Source organism: Haliotis rufescens, unplaced genomic scaffold (assembly GCF_023055435.1).
Source record: "Haliotis rufescens isolate VD_foot unplaced genomic scaffold, xgHalRufe1.0.p SCAF_4, whole genome shotgun sequence".
Classification (NCBI taxonomy): domain Eukaryota; kingdom Metazoa; phylum Mollusca; class Gastropoda; order Lepetellida; family Haliotidae; genus Haliotis; species Haliotis rufescens.
This window is the reverse complement of record NW_025964112.1, coordinates 7,960,366-7,978,906: the sequence shown is the minus strand read 5'-3', so window position 1 is coordinate 7,978,906 and position 18,541 is coordinate 7,960,366. Positions and strand designations below refer to the sequence as shown.

At 40.0% G+C, this 18,541-nt stretch overlaps 1 protein-coding gene across 1 annotated transcript; it reads left to right on the top strand.

The window, feature by feature from the left end:
* The first annotated feature begins 3,315 nt into the window (after positions 1 to 3,315).
* On the top strand, positions 3,316 to 17,698 carry LOC124135894 (arsenite methyltransferase-like). The gene is made up of 9 exons (XM_046501562.2): positions 3,316 to 4,408; positions 5,666 to 5,816; positions 6,072 to 6,202; positions 6,985 to 7,054; positions 8,063 to 8,144; positions 8,748 to 8,876; positions 9,643 to 9,785; positions 16,917 to 17,027; positions 17,556 to 17,698. Exons 1-9 carry the CDS (start codon positions 4,266 to 4,268, stop codon positions 17,640 to 17,642), a joined length of 1,047 nt encoding a protein of 348 aa, XP_046357518.2. The 5' UTR covers positions 3,316 to 4,265; the 3' UTR covers positions 17,643 to 17,698.
* The last annotated feature ends 843 nt before the right edge of the window (positions 17,699 to 18,541 follow it).

Genomic DNA, 18,541 nt, shown 5'->3' with positions numbered 1-18,541 from the left:
CTGGATGTACAGGGAACAGACAGGGGACTTCCTCAAGGTGGGCGGATGTCCTGATAAGTAGAAAAACACAGCAGTGTCATCTGTTTTTGTCGGGTGAACGTTCCAGCACATAAAATATTATAGAGCATTGTCTAGGCACAGGTTTCTGAACAACTTAATAGTCAGATAATATCACATGTATATTAAGTTGTGTCCCCCAGGTAATATCTCTAGGAATCCAGGTATCGTCGCTTGGAATCAAGGTATTATCTCTTGGAGTCCAGGTATTATCTCTCGGAATCCAGGTATCGTCGCTTGGAATCAAGGTATTATCTCTTCGAAATCAGTAGTTATCTCGAAGAATCCAGGTTTCTGAACCATTTAAGAGAGTCAGATTAAATTACAAGAATATTAAGTTATTATCTCGAGGAATCCAGGTAACTGAAAGGGATGGACATCTATCTCAAAGTTTAGAAAGGTATGAGATGACACAATTTGTTTTGTTTAACGCCGCAGTCTCAGCAATATTTCAGCTGTATGACGGCGGTCTGAATATCGATCTACACAATTTGGATACGATGGCAAACATCAACCACCCGATCCCGTTAGTCTCCTTTTACGACAAGCATAGTAGCCTCTTTGGGCAAGCATGGGTTGTGAAGACCTATTCTAACCCGGAACTTCACGTGTCTAGATGACAGAAAATAGCCCACATCTAAGGGATTAATTATGAAAAGGGAAGGACATTCGTGTAAACATATTGCAATATGGCAGTGTAATTGATTAAGTTGTCAGGAATGTAGTACTATCTAATGTAAGCAGTGGTTTTGAAGTTACTATATTTAGATGCTCTTTGGAGTCAAGTGTAATCTTCCGGAACAGCTCGACTCCACCAGCACTGTCTGGACACTTCTAGAAGGTATTTAGGCCAAATACGATGACAAGAACGTGCCTCTCGCATCTCACATTACATCTCACATTGCATCAAACCAGCGGATGTGTGAATATCACTGTTTTCACCCTGAATATCCGACTTAGGCCTACTTTTGGAAGCTTGACCACTGTTGCGGCTGGGTGATTATTATTACCACTGCCATTTGTACTGTCACTTTGTTGTATACTGTCATTGAAATTACTTTGCAGTAATTTTATTGATTTGGTAAACCTAGTTGTTTGTTGGCTTCACACTGAATTTTTTTACGTACATATTTCTGGGTTAACTTATTGTTAAGGTAGTAACTGAGAAGGTAGTTTTGGTGTTTTGTGATGGCATCTTGGGAGATGGACTTGGTTTTGCGATGGTGGCGTATTCGCTCTGTGACCAGGTGTTGCGAGGCTTTCTGTAGAATAGTGCATGCTGCTGTTTTCTTAGTTGTAGACCTTTAGAAATTGATAAAACTCCAAATTTTAAAATGGCCGCCAGATACAAAACAGCAACGAGACGTAATTTGGAACACTGCAACCTTGATACGCAAAATGGATAAATTTGCAAAAGGAGACTAATGCCATGCCCTTGTCATATTAACAACACAAGTTCATCACACTCTGCATCTGCAAACTGTCTTTTATCCCCACTTTAGCAGCTCTCTACATGACCGGAACGCCTCTTATAGTTTAGTCCAGAAGGGTTCCTATGAATCTGTTGGAGTTTAAAACCAACCCCACTTTACTTGGACAATGGAGAGCTGGATCTCTTTCAAGGGCCTGACCCCATGTGTGTCCAGCACGGTAGGCAACTCGCTTTGTGTTTTTATACAATGCCGCAGCTGTTTGTGGAATATTCTTAATTGATCGGCTCTGTTGCGTGAACAGTTCTTTTTGATGGAATCATTGGCATTGACAATGTTGCTGGTTCGGTCATACGACAGACACACAAAGCGATGTGCAAAGGGAAAGTTTTCTTCCCATCATGTTCAGTAGGTCCAGAGTGTTTGAAATGCATCAGTGACTTCTGTGTCAGCAAGTATCAGAGCAAAGACGTATATACGTCGTTGATCAAAGCAAGTATCAGAGCAAAGACGTATATACGTCGTTGATCAAAGCAAGTATCAGAGCAAAGACGTATATACGTCGTTGATCAAAGCAAGTATCAGAAAGTCTTACTTCATGCTAAAATATTCACCCATGTCCCATGAAGATCCATTAAATTCAATGAATATACTCTTCATGAAAATTATATACATATATACTTGACTTGCCTTCGCATGTGTTTGTGACGGTTGCCACCGGTGGGGCAGGATACGCTCACCTTTTCACGAACACCTGATATCATCTCTATTTGATAGTGATTCATTAACACTTACTCAGGAATCTGCTTTATGCAGATATTGCTATTGGATATGGAAAGGGTTTTGTCGCTATATTTATAGTGTTCATTCGATGTTTATCTTTCTGACGGCACTGACTGGAAGGGGTAGGCCGCGCCCCTAAAAAGAATATACCTTACAATGTTAAAATTTTATAATTAATGTTAAATCTAGTAAACTTGACACGCCTCCGTTTGTGTCATACTCTTGACATGCATGGATTCCATACCGGTAATATATATATACAACACAGGTCTCCCCACAATCAATGTACGGATTGTGTATATTCTGTACCGGCAGGGGGCAATACCCAATCAGCTTGCAGGCCTAGCCGGCCGTGCTAATTAAGCCAGGGCTCCTCGTTAGCGCCTTTAAGATCCGATTTGGCCGTAACAAATACAGACCTCAAAATACGCACTTTTAATAAAGCTCAACAGTATTAAGTTTACATTTTTACACTGTTTTTTTCCCCACCTTCGTATTGTACACCATACTGGCTATATATTTTAATGATGTAAGAAATATCTATTACTATTTTTCATGATATTTGCACTTTATGTATACCAGGGCTTTCCTTTTATTATAATTATACATCCTTTATGTATCGTATATCATCCATGAACATGGCAGCTTTTGTAGATAATGAAAGCCAGATGTCGCACGCACCCTACAAATAGGAGACTCAATACATGCAGATTTTTTTAAGGATATGAATCCGCTTAGCGGATTCTTACAAACGTTTGCACATCGGTCGGCTAATCAGAATGCAGGAATTACAATGAACACAACGGAAAATTAATTATATTCATTAAAACAACTTCATTTGTCAGATTGAAACTGATCGTGTACACGGCTGACGCATGTGTATAAGTCTCACTGCATTTGCTGGATGACGTAAAGAGGGACGACACAACAGCAGATTGTTCAGGCAAAGAGGGACGACACAACAGCAGACTTTGTTCAAGTAAAGAGGGACGACACAACAGCAGACTTTGTTGAGGTAAAGAGGGGCGACACAACAGCAGACTGTTCAGGTACAGAGGGACGACACAACAGCAGATTGTTCAGGTAAAGAGGGGCGACACAACAGCAGACTTTGTTCAGGTAAAGAGGGACGACACAACAGCAGACTGTTCAGGTAAAGAGGGACGACACAACAGCAGATTGTTCAGGTAAAGAGGGACGACACAACAGCAGACTGTTCAGGTAAAGAGGGACGACACAACAGCAGACTTTGTTCAGGTAAAGAGGGGCGACACAACAGCAGACTTTGTTCAGGTAAAGAGGGACGACACAACAGCAGACTTTGTTCAAGTAAAGAGGGACGACACAACAGCAGACTTTGTTGAGGTAAAGAGGGGCGACACAACAGCAGACTGTTCAGGTAAAGAGGGACGACACAACAGCAGATTGTTCAGGTAAAGAGGGGCGACACAACAGCAGACTTTGTTCAGGTAAAGAGGGACGACACAACAGCAGACTGTTCAGGTAAAGAGGGACGACACAACAGCAGATTGTTCAGGTAAAGAGGGACGACACAACAGCAGACTGTTCAGGTAAAGAGGGACGACACAACAGCAGACTTTGTTCAGGTAAAGAGGGACGACACAACAGCAGACTTTGTTCAGGTAAAGAGGGACGACACAACAGCAGACTTTGTTCAAGTAAAGAGGGTCGACACATCAGCAGACCGTTCCGGTAAAGTGCTCCGCACAATCGTCAATATAACCTTCGGAGTAAACTAAAACCGACTCAAGCGGCTTGGTAAGAGGATAGGTTGACGTTATTTAACAGTTATTTAACACCACCTGGGTAAGAGGTTGTTTATGTTACATCTGGATGTGAGGTTGTTTAGTAAAAAAGACGGGTGTGAGGATTTTTGGTTAAATAATGTGTGATTGTTAAACAAAGTGTCGTAAAATACATCCCAATTTTTCAAGTTTACAGCATTACGATTTGAGAAAAGTCAGCCCAGCAAAGATGAGTGAAATTCACGACTTTTTGAGAGACTGCTACGACTCCACTTCTGTAAAGTGCAACTTCATCTGCGCTATCAATGACTGGAACCTGACGCCCAACATCAAGAACATCGTGTCTCAGATACACCCTGAGACGATGAAGAGGTAGGTGCATGATGTGATGTGTGTGGGATGAGAGCTTGATGTTCCCTGTCTGGAGTAGGTCTGCATCTCACGTCCATGAAGCGTGTGGGATGAGAGCTTGATATTCCCTGTCTCTGTCCTAATTCTATAAAGCGTGTAGGATGAGTGTTTGATATTTCCTGTCTCGAGTAGGTCTGTATCTCACGTCCATGAAGCGTGTGGGATGAGAGCTTGATATTCCCTGTCTGGAGTAGGTCTGTATCTCACGTCCATGAAGCGTGTGGGATGAGAGCTTGATATTCCCTGTCTCTGTCTTATGTCTATAAAGCGTGTAGGATGAGTGTTTGATATTCCCTGTCTGGAGCATCTTCCCGAGGCAAGGGAATTAACTGACTTTATAAGTCCAGTTTCCACCCTTGCCGAACTAGACTGGAATTACTGGGCTCGATCGTTGCGCCACCAGTGGCTGTTACCAATTATGTCTAGATGGTGGCGCCCAGTCAGGACGATCTGATCGATAATCAAGATCTATATTGTGATTAAACGGGTCTTACATCGCGAAATGCATCAAATCACGTGAGCACCTTGATTAAAAACATGAAAGGATTTGGAAAATATCTGCTGACAACGAATTGGCGATGCACATGCTTTGCAAACCCTGCAATCGATCGAAATCTGCACGACAGTTTACGAACCGGATTTTGATTTCGGTGCGCGATTTTGATGGGACTATGCATAGACTCGCTAGTCCAGACAAAACGTAACTCCATAATACCAGCCTAGTTCAGCAAGGGTGGAAACTGGACTTTTATAGTCAGTTAACTCCCTTGACTCGGGAAGATGTGTCTGGATGCAGATATTGGAGCTTGATATTCCCCACTGTTTTGTGTACTTCTGTATCGTATTTCTGGGGACGTGAAAGCAGAGTGTAACGCCTTGTTTTGATGGATGAAAGATATCAAACTCCCTTTAAGTATCCAGGTGTTGCTGTAACAGTTTGGACAACAGGCTACACAGCATCAAACACTTTATCATCTGGTCCAGATAACTAAGGTCCAATCAAATACATGTTGCCCAAAGCATACATGTCAATGCAAATCAAACGAAACATGTATGTGTGTGTGTTTTTCTGATGCTTTCTAGCCATAAGTTGTTGATAAAATGATAAGGAAATCATGCCAAAATTGCTAACTGTTCTGGCAACTGGTGACTACGAAACCCATACACACGAATATGGGATCCTTTTAATTGGACTCGACTTTCTTTCTTTCTTTCTAGGTATTACGGTTGCGGACTCAATACCCCCGAAGGCATTGAAGGGAAACGTGTCCTTGACATTGGATGCGGATCAGGCAGTCTCGTTTTCCTCCTCAGCAAATTAGTCGGCCCAACCGGAAGTGTAGTTGGTGTGGACCTGTCGCCAAATCTGGTAAGTGTCACGTGGAAATTGTATACATGAAAATGGATTGAGTAAATATGTTATGACTTCATCATAATTAAGGTACTCCTACTGTTTGCAACAGTTTGTGTATGCAGTGTAACTTCGTTGCCAAGAATTCCATTATCTCGATATTTTTTTTTATCTCATTGTAAAATGAAGTGATACATATCCGATCCACATAATCGTTATCATAATCATCACAATAATTGAAATTGTAGGAATAGTGCCATTTTGTGTTGTCAGATTGCCGAGTGTGTGAACAGGGAGGACTATCACCGCAACAGATGGGGATACGACAAGAAAAACACGGAGTTCTTTGTCGGAAACGCCGAGAACATGTCCCAGCTTAAAGATCAAAGTTTTGATGTCATTGTGTGAGTGGAACAAAGTTTATAACTTCTTTATTTCTAAATACTGAAAAAGACTACCCCCCTATAGATAACTATGAAGCATGCTCACGCTCCGAACATCTAGGGAAGGTTTGCAATGAACAATCCAAGGTGAATTTTCATCACAAGTTTCACTTTCTTCGCGTCCATATTCTGACTATGAAATTACCCAAGTGCTCGCGGTCAAATGTTAGAACAATATAGGCCATAAAAACGTCTTAAATCGGCCGCTGCGTCACAATTTCTGAAACCTTTGCCCTTTTCTTTGAAATCAGGGTTACAAAATTCAATCTTTTAAAAATATTATGGTAGACACATGGACGACATTTCCAATTTGACCTTTATCATATGTTCCGGTTTTTTTTAGCTGAACAATTGGCTTGTCTTTGCATGTAGATAAAATGGGGCAAACATGGCCCTAAATGTTTCTGCTTCTGTTGGTTTGTAAAGCCTATGATATATCCAGCCATCAATATATGCTTCTCGTTCTGAAGGCCTACTGTTTCTCGACACTTGCGGTTTCTGTTGCTTTTTTGTTGAAAGGGGTACCTGTGTAAAAGGGGAGTGGAAAAAGATAGATCATGGCTACTTTGTCCTTTTTACATTCACAATGCAGTTTTATATGATTAATGATTAAATAAGTGAACAATGAATTGTGCAGATCTTTTGAGTGGACATTTGACATCTTGGGGGCATTAACTTGATTGGCAACATCCTTCTTCATTTTAAGAGATTAATTTGTATATTGACAACGTACATTTGAACAGATCAAACGGTGTGTTTTGCTTGATACCAGACAAGTCAAAATCGTTTGCTGAAGCCTTCAGATTGATGAAGGTAAGTATAAGTATAGAATATCCGAATTCTATACACAAGTATTAGTTTTACCAATTTAAAGAAGCAAGAGGTGCATGTTTGTCTGATTCCATTTAGGAGGTATCAATAGTGCGTTTTCAATTTAGTGGTTTCGAACGTATATCTGTAAATGTCATTCAATTCTGACCAAGTTAGCGTGAGGTTTCGAATTCGAAACTATTATAGGTATCAAATCGAGTTGGAAACCTCTAAAACTGAAAACACGCTGTTTGTCTCCGTTCTACCATGGCACAATGACAAAGTAAACGCAAACTGTTTGGTTACAACTGAACTGATCGGTGTGATAAACAAAATGAACCTAATATTTGGAGTAGGTGGAAAGGTCGAATTCAAGGATCGCTGGAGATCAGCTCTAGTCTGCCTCTATGTTTGCTTCATGAACCCAAACAATAATGTTCACCAGAATTCTAAGCAGACATCCCGTAATTATTATTATGACTAACACCCCTAAAAATGAGGCAGCCTTTGTATTGTTTTGCTCTAAAGTGCACATCTCTGTTGTGACCTCACAAAATTCTATAGATGGGAAGTCTAAGTATTGTGACGCGGTAGACATGACGTCACAGTCACGAAGAGCCGTGTTGACGTCACTTAATTTGACAATACACTCTCAAAGTGTGTGTTCGTCAAGTTTTCGACCGGAAATATATTGCAACAGTTGATGTATAGAATAGAGGAACAGGAACACGTTATTTACTAACGTTACTGACGTAATGCCAATATTTGAGAACAAATTGTTCTGAATAAATATAATGCGATCAGCAGCAAAATCGTGGTCTAACGTACATTTAATACCACATGGTGGACCCATCAGAATGCAGGATTCTAAAATGTCATGGAAGAACTATGGATAGCAGTTTAGTATTCACATCTCTCAGTTTAGTATTCACGCGTCTGCAAAATTAAATGTCTGGACTAAAGTCGAGACAATAGGGTTGGAGATAATTGTTTCATTCCTTCCCGATTCAGGATGGTGGTGAGCTCTACTTGAATGACATATACGCTGAAACACCAGCCCCCGCCGAGCTCAGGGATGATCTGAAGTTTTGGGGTGAGGCTGCGTGTTCTTAATGTCTGATAGTTTTATTTTGTTCCTTTGTTGTTTAACGCCTGGTAAATATTCCAGCTATACGGCAATGACATTTAAATAATCAAATCCGAACCGGACAAACTCGTGATTGATATTATTAGCAACCTCTTATGCCGTGAGGTAACCAAGTTACCGAGCCTGACCACCCGATTCGTTAAGTCGCCTCGATAGACAAGCATAGGTTGCTTTGGGCCTCTTCAAACCCGGAATCCCAATGGGTTACTTATTGGAACATGCGATGACACAGGTGTAAATGTCATTTTTCTCATAATGGACTATTTGATTGGTCCATTTAGGTTGTCGGAAAAAGTTGGGATAAAAATAGGACCATATCAAAAATGAGAAGTTGACATGGAGTTTTGAAAAACATTATTCATACACTGAATCATAGGAAAAGCATGTCTTTTGAAGAGTTCCATTCTTGTGGTTTGGTTAAAGTTCATAGACATTCGAAACTAAGCCATTCATAGCTTCAATACGCTGAAGATGGAAAGCTTCCGATTCCCAGAGTACTTGTGCAGGATATTTCTGTTTGTGTGATTGAATGGTTACATGTTCTGGTAGATTGGGCTGTGACTGGTTCCCAGCTGCCAGATGAGTTGCTGTCCTCGGCCAAGGACGTAGGCTTCACCCTGCCATACCTCACTTCCGTCGGACCTATCGACGTCAACGATAGTTTCAAAACATTGCTACGTGAGTAGTTACGTCACACTGGCGTCATTGCCTTTAGTTGGTTAATTGTAAAACTCGGACTGGCCTGTCTTGTATCCAGGGGGGTAAATGCTGTACTTGAGCCTGTGACCTTTCATATAATTTGTAAATTATTATTATTTTAATTAGTAGTAGTAGTAGTAGTAGTAGTAGTAGTAGTAGTAGTAGTAGTAGTATATTTAGATGATTGCTAAATGTGCTTGGGTTGGTCCTATATGAACTAAATACTTCCTCCGGGACTTGTATTTCAAAAACCGAGTCGCCAAAGAGCGAAAAGGGAAATTCACGTGGTGTTATCACAGTTTATTACCGTTTTAAAACTGAAATGTTGTTTACACATGTTAGGGGCGTGGGTTCTTTAGACGAAATTTAATGTTTGTGATGGTTTAAATACGTGAGTCCACTCAGATCCGATATTTACTCGTTGAAATTGTCATACAATCTCTTGGTCTACCCTTTACTTAAGCACCAAGTGACCTAAAAATGGCATTAAAGGAAGGAGTGTAACATACTTTCAATATGAATCCACTTCTTTGGGGTCAAAATTGCCAAAATAATCATTCCACCTAGACCTATCAATACACACTAGTGATTTAGTGACCACCCAACTTGTTTTACCCGATTTTTGAGGCAAAAACAGTGATTGTGAATAAAGGCAATTCATGTACAACCTCAGAACCTTTTGATTTTGTGCATATTGCCATCTTTTGGTTTCTGTAATTAAATGTTTCAACATCAACATCGTCAGCCGGAAGAAGGTACCTTTGCGCGGGCAACCGGATGTTCCGTTTAGGAAGCGGAAGTGACAGGGGACCAGCTTCTGTGACGTACAAAGGAAACATCAAAGATCATGAGTCGGAGTTCAAATGGGACGTCAATCTGACCTTTAAGGTGAGACGAGTGATAGAAACCATTCGTAATGTTTGACCAAATCCGTGTACATGTTTGATCGGGCGCGAAAACATGTTTACATCTCATCCTTAGAGGCTTAGGACAAGTAGTGTGAATGTAAAACAAATGTCATCTGAAGTTCACCGAAAAAGCAACATAGGATATACTGGACGCCCTCATAGATGTATCCGAAATTTAGGTATTGGACATTTAGGCAAGAAATTGGCACCATATGGGCATCAACTGTGTTCCAATCCTTGCGCAGCCGAGTCGGAATTTCTGTTCGGATAGGGAAAATAAAAATGCTTATGATATGGTCGGAATCGTACAATGGACAATGTTAACGCCACACTCAGCAGCATTCTAGCTATGTGCCGGCAGTCTGTATAAATCGAGCCTGAACCAGACAATCCAGTGATTGGTATTATGAGCAAAGATTCAAACCCGCCAGGTGCGATGACACGTACTAATAAGAGATGACGATCTACCAGTACATTTGCCGTACGGACGTTTGGTGTTTGGATTATCAAATATTTCAAATCTTTAAAAGGTGTAATTAATAAGGTAATCTGTCTTGTGTAGTATGGTTTCATAACCAACCAGCTGTTCATTGTAAGGGTCTTTGGTGTGGATAATAGAGGATACATTTTCAGTTGTTTGTAGGTCATCACTGGACATACCAAGTTTGAATACCCCCCACCCTTCACTCTATGCTGCTTCGGTTAAATGGTTCATTTCGTGTCATCGTATCCCTACGGAGACATCAATGTCTGGCTGATCTGGCCAAGGCTCTATAACTTGCAGTCGACCATCGTTAAGACTATTGCTGAGCACGGGTTCCACAACAGATACGCTAACTATACACAGCAAAAAAAAAAGCAGTTTCCGGTATCCGGATACCTGCCGGATACCTCCGGACACTTACCCAAAACGCGTCCGGGTATCCGGTGGCAGATACCTTGCCGGATACCAGATCCGTGGTATCCGGCATGGACACCTCATCTGAAAGTATGCCACCTGGAATCCGGGTATCCGGCACCGGATACCTCACCGGATACCTCAATCTGGGTGTCCAAGGATCCGGCACTGGATACCAAGGATCCGGCACCGGATACCTCAATCTGAGTTTCTAAAAACATGTCACAATTTGGGGGGTGCATTTTGTTCAACTAAGTGTGAAACACCTAAATATATATTGGAAACTAACCAAGAAAATTGAACATTGCTGAAGGTATCCGGAAGGTATCCGGCAGGTATCTGGATGCAATTTTTCAAGATGTCTTATTTCTGGTAAATAATGTTAGCCTGGGCATATCAGATAGCTGTAGTAATATTCTGTGTCATTTTAGTTGTAAATATCCCCTTAAAGTTGAGATCTATGGGCATGTACTTTTGGAGAAGACATTTTTTTCAATTTCATCTATAATTCTTTTTAGATGTTAAGCTGTTTAATGAACAAACATCAGTTCTAATACATGTATGATGATATCCTTAAATTTCATGTTCAGACTTCCAGATTGTTCGGAGTGAAAGTATAAACTCATCGACTGTGTGCTCACTTGGGCCTTTGGTCCTAGTGAGATGATAATATGATTATTTGTAAAGGTACAAGTACTTGTTACAAGCATACCAGCTTCATTTAAGTTTGAAACACTATATGCCTCACTCTGAGGGTGACATGTACCAGATTTCATCACACTACAGAGAGCTGTTCCTCAGTTACTGTGAACATTTTTACTGAAAGACATTGAAAGCTAATTTGACCTTCAATATCAGTTGCGACTATTTCAAAAACAATTGTAAAGTGCTTCATTCAGTGTAATATTGACAACCATATGACAATGATATACAACTATACGTATAAGAGTTATTTAGACTTCTGCAGGAAAAGGCACATAAGAGAACAAGAGTCATCAGAAAGTGGCATATACCCCCGGTAGCTGTCTGTAAAGTAACCACTTGTAAATGTGCAATTCTGTATGTAATGAGTCAACAGTTTAAAGTTCTTTAAGAAGCATACATTGTTTACCCACAAAAGATCCACAATGGTTGCATCCATATGAATGCGAAGTTTCGATCAAATACTTTGAATGGTTTTCGAATTCTGCCCCAGAAACGAACCCCATCCCCAATTGAGTCTATGTCAAACTTCATTCCATAAAAATTGAAAAAAATAAAAATTAGAAAAATCCCAAAATATCAAAAGGCACCACTTCAGTATGTGCCTGATAGATTTGCCAAGTTTCGATCAAATACACTGAATGGTTTTCGAATTCTGCCCCGAAAACGAACCCCATCCCCAATTGAGTCTATGTCAAACTTCATTCCATAAACATTTAAAAAAATAAAAATTAGAAAAATCACAAAATATCAAAAGGCACCACTTCAGTATGTGCCTAATAGATTTGCCAAGTTTCGATCAAATACACTGAATGGTTTTCGAATTCTGCCCCGAAAACGAACCCCATCCCCAATTGAGTCTATGTCAAACTTCATTCAATAAACATTTAAAAAAATAAAAATTAGAAAAATCACAAAATATCAAAAGGCACCACTTCAGTATGTGCCTGATAGATTTGCCAAGTTTCGATCAAATACACTGAATGGTTTTCGAATTCTGCCCCGAAAACGAACCCCATCCCCAATTGAGTCTATGTCAAACTTCATTCCATAAACATTTAAAAAATAAAAATTAGAAAAATCACAAAATATCAAAAGGCACCACTTCAGTATGTGCCTGATAGATTTGCCAAATTTCGATCAAATACACTGAATGGTTTTCGAATTCTGCCCCGAAAACGAACCCCATCCCCAATTGAGTCTATGTCAAACTTCATTCCATAAACATTTAAAAACTAAAAATTAGAAAAATCCCAAAATATCAAAAGGCACCACTTCAGTATGTGCCTGATAGATTTGCCAAGTTTTGATCAAATACACTGAATCGTTTGGGAATCCTGCCCCGGAAAAGGAAATGATTACGGACGGACAGACGAATGGACAGGGACAGACATATTTGCTCACTATATTCCCCCGCATTATATGCCGGGGGGATAAAAAGTAAGTGTATGACCTTTTGCCAACTTCTATCCCTGCCCTAAAAAAGAGTTTGGCCATTAACATTTTTTTTGTCTGGCTATGACATTGACCTTTGACATAGCAGATCAATGTGTTATTCCAAAGATGTTCAAGCAATGCATGGTTTCATACGATAACTGTGGCTATCAAACTGAGGCAAAATATTGGAAAATCCCCATTTACACAGCTGGCTAATGAAACATAAACAACAACAAAATTATCAATTTCTTTTATTTATATGCCTATATCACACATTGAACAATTTGTTATTCCAAAGATGTCCAAGCAATGCATGGTTTCATACGATAACTGTGGCTATCAAACTGAGGCAAAATATTGGAAAATCCCCATTTACACAGCTGGCTAATGAAACATAAACAACAACAAAACTATCAATTTCTTTTATTTATATGCCTATATCACACATTGAACAGTGTTCACATGATGGTTCCTGATGCAGTATGCAATTTCCTCCTATTCTTCAATACTCGTAACAGAGCGGGATAACTGTTCGCTTGTTACAGTTCAGAGTTACTTGCCCTCAAACATCCTTTTCCTTCTATATTGCCATGGAAAAACAGGAACCAGGATGAGGGGAGGCCAGATGGGCTCTATCCCTGTTGCATTCTGTTAGTAGAATTGTGAACATTCTATTTGGTGTTTGGGTCCACATTTATAGACAAGTTGTCGCAAACATCATTACTTTCAAGTGATTACCACATGGCCAAAGACAATAATTTCTTCAACGTCCTTGAAGGGTCCCACTCCGACTTGGCATTGGTTGGTCTTCTCACATTAGCTAGGCCAGCCTTTGTGAATGTGTCCCAGTATATTCACTGCCAAATGTTCTTAATGACACTCAACAGACCAGGGATGGATAAATTCTACATTCAATTTAAAACGCCAATTTAAAAAATAATATATCTGTGGTATTAAAAACATTATTGAACGCCTACACATACACTGATATAAGGTTTGGGCATTGATGACAACAGCTGTTTGCAAAGTAGACACTTGTAATGTAGCTCCACCAGTTTAACTTCACTTGTAGTTAGTTATACAGGCAAACGAATATTGTTATTGTTAATGAACTGGTCGTGGTTGTGTAACTTTGAATTAGTCTGGGGACAGATGGTACGTAGTATGGCTCTGACAATTGTTCTGACAGTCTTCATTCGAACACTTCATCGTAATTATCTACGAGTAGTATATTCACTGATGAAGGCACTAATCACATGAGAGACACGCGGGGTGGTACCTGGTAATGCTTCTATCATATAAACACTGGTATTTCAAACAAAGTCGACGATGATGCAGTCCTTTGTTCAATAAATGTTGTCGTTGGGAGCACTAAAGTCTTATGTTGGCTTCACTTCTTGGTTAGGAACAGGTTAATGCCTAAATTATTACTATAAATCAAATGTCGAGTTATGTGATGTTTTATCAGTAAATTTAGGATTTTGCATATATTCTTTGGTCACAACACGAGAAGGGCATTTGGTGTTTGAAGTTTATTTCTTCAATTCCAGTTTGATCGCTGAAATAGAGAAACGTATAATACGCGTGCGTGCGTACGAGAGTGCGTGCGAGTGTGTGTGTGCGCGCGATCTAGCCATTTGCACAAACATTAGGAAAACCTCTGAGTATTTGAAAAATCCTAACTGTGTCAATTGCAGAAGATTCCATGAATCTGGAACTTAGACCTCTAGAACATAATACACAAACAGTTACATGTACGAAGCTGGTACTCGTAACACAATAATAGCCTCTAACATTTGAAATTCTTGTTGTGCTACCTGCATTCATAATCATGCATCTATACAAACGCAACAACATAAACGAGGTGCATTATACTATCTGGTCATCGAAAAAAAATAAAATTCTTTATTAATGTTGATTGTAAACCTCAGGATCAATGTTCCAGGACGAGGTTGACATGATTAAACTCGTTGGTCTTTGATCTTCTGTATTCTCGCATTTGAATCATTCCACTTATTTTCACACGGCATAAATAGCAAAATTATTTCAGTATTGGTCATTTACTTAAATGGTAATGGTAAACATCTGGATTGCAGAATACACAGTTCATTACATTTTCATTACACTTCTAATAGAATGGATTGGCATATACATTGTGTTGCACATGCACGTTAAATCATATATTCTCAATTTATCATAGAAAAGCTACACAGTATGAATATATGGAAAGCTTTGGTAATTGATGTCAGGCCAAAAGCTAATGGATCATAAACCCTACCTGTTATCAGTTGTAAATATGCCATGTCCTATCTCACAAACAGATCGAACTCATATAACCCTGTATAGAATTCAACTAGAACAGTTATCTACGACATAAGCCTATGATATAAACTGTATGTAAATTTAGGAAATGGCACTTATTGCACCGGAGCTCGGGAACTGGTGTTTACAAACAACAAGTATTGTGTGGTGTTGGGACAACGTCTTACTATACTAAAGGGAAGTGCTACAGTGTAACAGTGTTGCCAAATTGCTATTAAAGGCTACCGGATTGTTACAAATTTGAAGTTGACTTTACAGATTCAGTCGGTATAACACGTCAATTTCTCGACAGATTTTGGTCACTGTTGCCTTAATTTGGAAAAGTCCCCCACAAGTCTACCTTAAAACCTTTCGAAGCTTTACTAAGGCCTTGAATACTGTAACCCTGATCAAACATATTTTGAGCAAGAGTCGTATGACTCTTTACGATATTTTTGTAGAAGAGTAAGTTGACTATTCAGCCGACCCTCTTGTGAAACCTTCTTGATGAGAGTTTTTTGTTCACTCTAAATCTATATATATTGATCTAATTATGAAACAAACGAGGCGATTCCACTGGCCTCTTTTATTTCTCGTTCACGTGAATCAGAGGAAGGAAATTGGCTTTTTTACCATTATTGAACTATATCAGATCATCGATATACCAGGAGCTTAAGTTAAACTTTTTTTTATTTTGCCAATCCAAACAGAATTCCGATTCGTGCAGAAAGAAACAGATCAGCAAGAAATGGAGCACAATTGGTGCCCATGGAGAATGCCAGCCTCTTGCCTATATACCCTGTCCCCAAATTTCACATATAAATTACCAATAAGTAAGGTCAGCATTTCACGCATACTGTTTTCACAGTAAGCTTCAGATGATATTTGTTTTCATTTTTGACAGTAGAAATGTAACAATCTCTACGGTCACCCGTAAGTTTTCCTTTACGTTTGTCTTGTGTAAAAAAGGCAGTCTCTCAAGGTCAAAAGACCAACGAATCTCTGCGTTTACAGTGTTAAATGACAACGATGTTCAACCGAATAAAAGTACGCAGGTAACTGGTAACAAGAACAATGAATAAATGCTGTCACATCTATCCTAGTCAGTACAAACAAATGTCCAAATTATTTCAGAAAGCATTCTACCCAACACACTGAACACACTAATATCCCAGCTCTCAACAAATAAAACTGTCATGGCGGCCCGTACGTCATGTTCAAATCTACATGAGACTGCAGTCAGCAATGTCAAATTAACCATTGTTCTCGTGGCCTCCGCACGAGGTTTGCTGTAAATGTAACGGTCGAACATATAACTAAGACTCGGTTGATATGTCCCATATTTAAAAAAACATTCGTGATGAAGGCTCTATATATAGCATATACATCCTCAGGAAATTGTCTAATTTCCGAATTGTTCTGGAGACGGTGGTGCAGCCTAGTGGTTAGAACGTTCGTACTGATTGGGTATAATGAGTGAAGCCCATTTCAACTCCCAAGTGTGTTTATTTGGCGTTGCTCTCAGCAAATGGTTCTCACTGTGTGATGCCATACCAAAGTGTATTGATGCATTGTCCACGACATCATCAATGTTCATTCCACATTCAGTCGTGGCATGACAGATTAACTACAGTGATATAAAGATCGTGATATCATCAACTCAAGACGCCCAAACAGTGTGTTATTTGTCCTTTTGTCAACGACAGTTTCTTACCATGTCAGACTGTATCATGTATTGTGCACGACAACATGAAGGTTCATTCCACATTTCAGACAGGGGAGGCAGTAACAGTAGACGGGGAACTGGCCGCCATCTTGGCCAATACTCGCTACAGGGATTCCTTTGACCTTCAAGACACTTCCGGTCCGGCCGAGACAAGGCGGGTAAGTCAGCCGTACATTTCCAACACCCCTCTTCACATTTATTTATCTTCGAGGCACTCATAAATGCGTCTTTTCTAGAATACAGCGGGTGGGTGATCAAGTGATTGAAGGGTTCTACTTCCCACATGAGTACAAATTGTGGAATCAACTCTTTAACCGGCCTAAATTCCTACTTCATGTATGGTCGAAAACCGGAGTAACAGCGGTACAAAAGCTCATCCTTATTAAGATTAGTACATCAAATAATCATTTGAAAATATTTTGTTTATTTTTTCGCGAAGTTAGGAATGTCTTTGCAAATTGAATATATAATCAAATTATTAACCTATTTTGACAGCTTACAAAAACCTAGTACCTTGGTACTCCAATGTAACTTTGAAGACTAACGGTCAAAACTATTCATTGCCCATTGTTCTGTCTGTCCATATCAATCAGAGAATGTACTACAGAGTATCTGTTGCTGGTCCATGGCCACCTTCTATTACATGTGCAATAACCTTTAGGGTAAAGTGTTCCTGTACGTTTCAGTGTCAGAATCCCTTTGCGCATCTGGACCAGCTGTCATCCCAGGGTAAACGTCCTCCCTGCATCTTCACTGTGGGGGTATACCTGTGATGTCAAACCACAGCTGAAAACGTGTTGATTTCGTGTCAGACGGTCGGTTAGAAATACATCAATTTAAACTTTGTCTGTATGCGTTCCTGTTGTTCTTTCATTCCATTCCATTTGTTTGTTTGTGCTTGAGACCAGTGAGACTGCCTCTGTTTCATATTTAGATCGACCGCCTCCGTGGTCTAGTGATAGAGCGTTCGCCCGTTGTGCGGAAGGTCCGGGGTTCGATCCCCAACCCCGTCATACCAAAAGACGTTGAAAGATGTACTTGTTGTTACCCTGTCTGGCACTCGGCATCAAGGCGCTAAAAAAGGACAGGTTGGCTCGGAGTCAGTACACTGTGTCTGAGTGGGATATTCATGTTAAAATGCGGCATGGTATCTCAGTGTGCTAGCACTATAAATCGGCATCACCGGACTAGTACAATCATCCACACACACACACACACACACACACACACACACACACACACACACACACACACACACACACACACGTGCATGCACGACGCTATGTAAGTGCAATAATCTTGGACGCGACGTTAAATCCCATTTCATAGTCAACTTGCCCTTCATGACGAGCAATATTCCAGCAGCTCTGTTTACACAACGTTTTAAAATACAAATCGAGCATGCTCTTTCTACCAAGATTTCAAAGAGCGTCACAAGGCTCTTGCTCAGGAGTTGTTTGATCAAGGTTGCAGCATTCAAGGCTTCACTAAAGTTTTAGCAGAGATTTCTATTGAATATCGAAAGGGTGTGGTCGCTCAAAAGAAGTTAATGGTCACCATATTGTTTCATTTTACTGTAGTTAATATGTCGTGGCATGATAAATTAACTATAGTAATTTATCAACTCAAGTTGACCAAACGTTTCGTCATCGAATATACCTTTCCGTTTGAC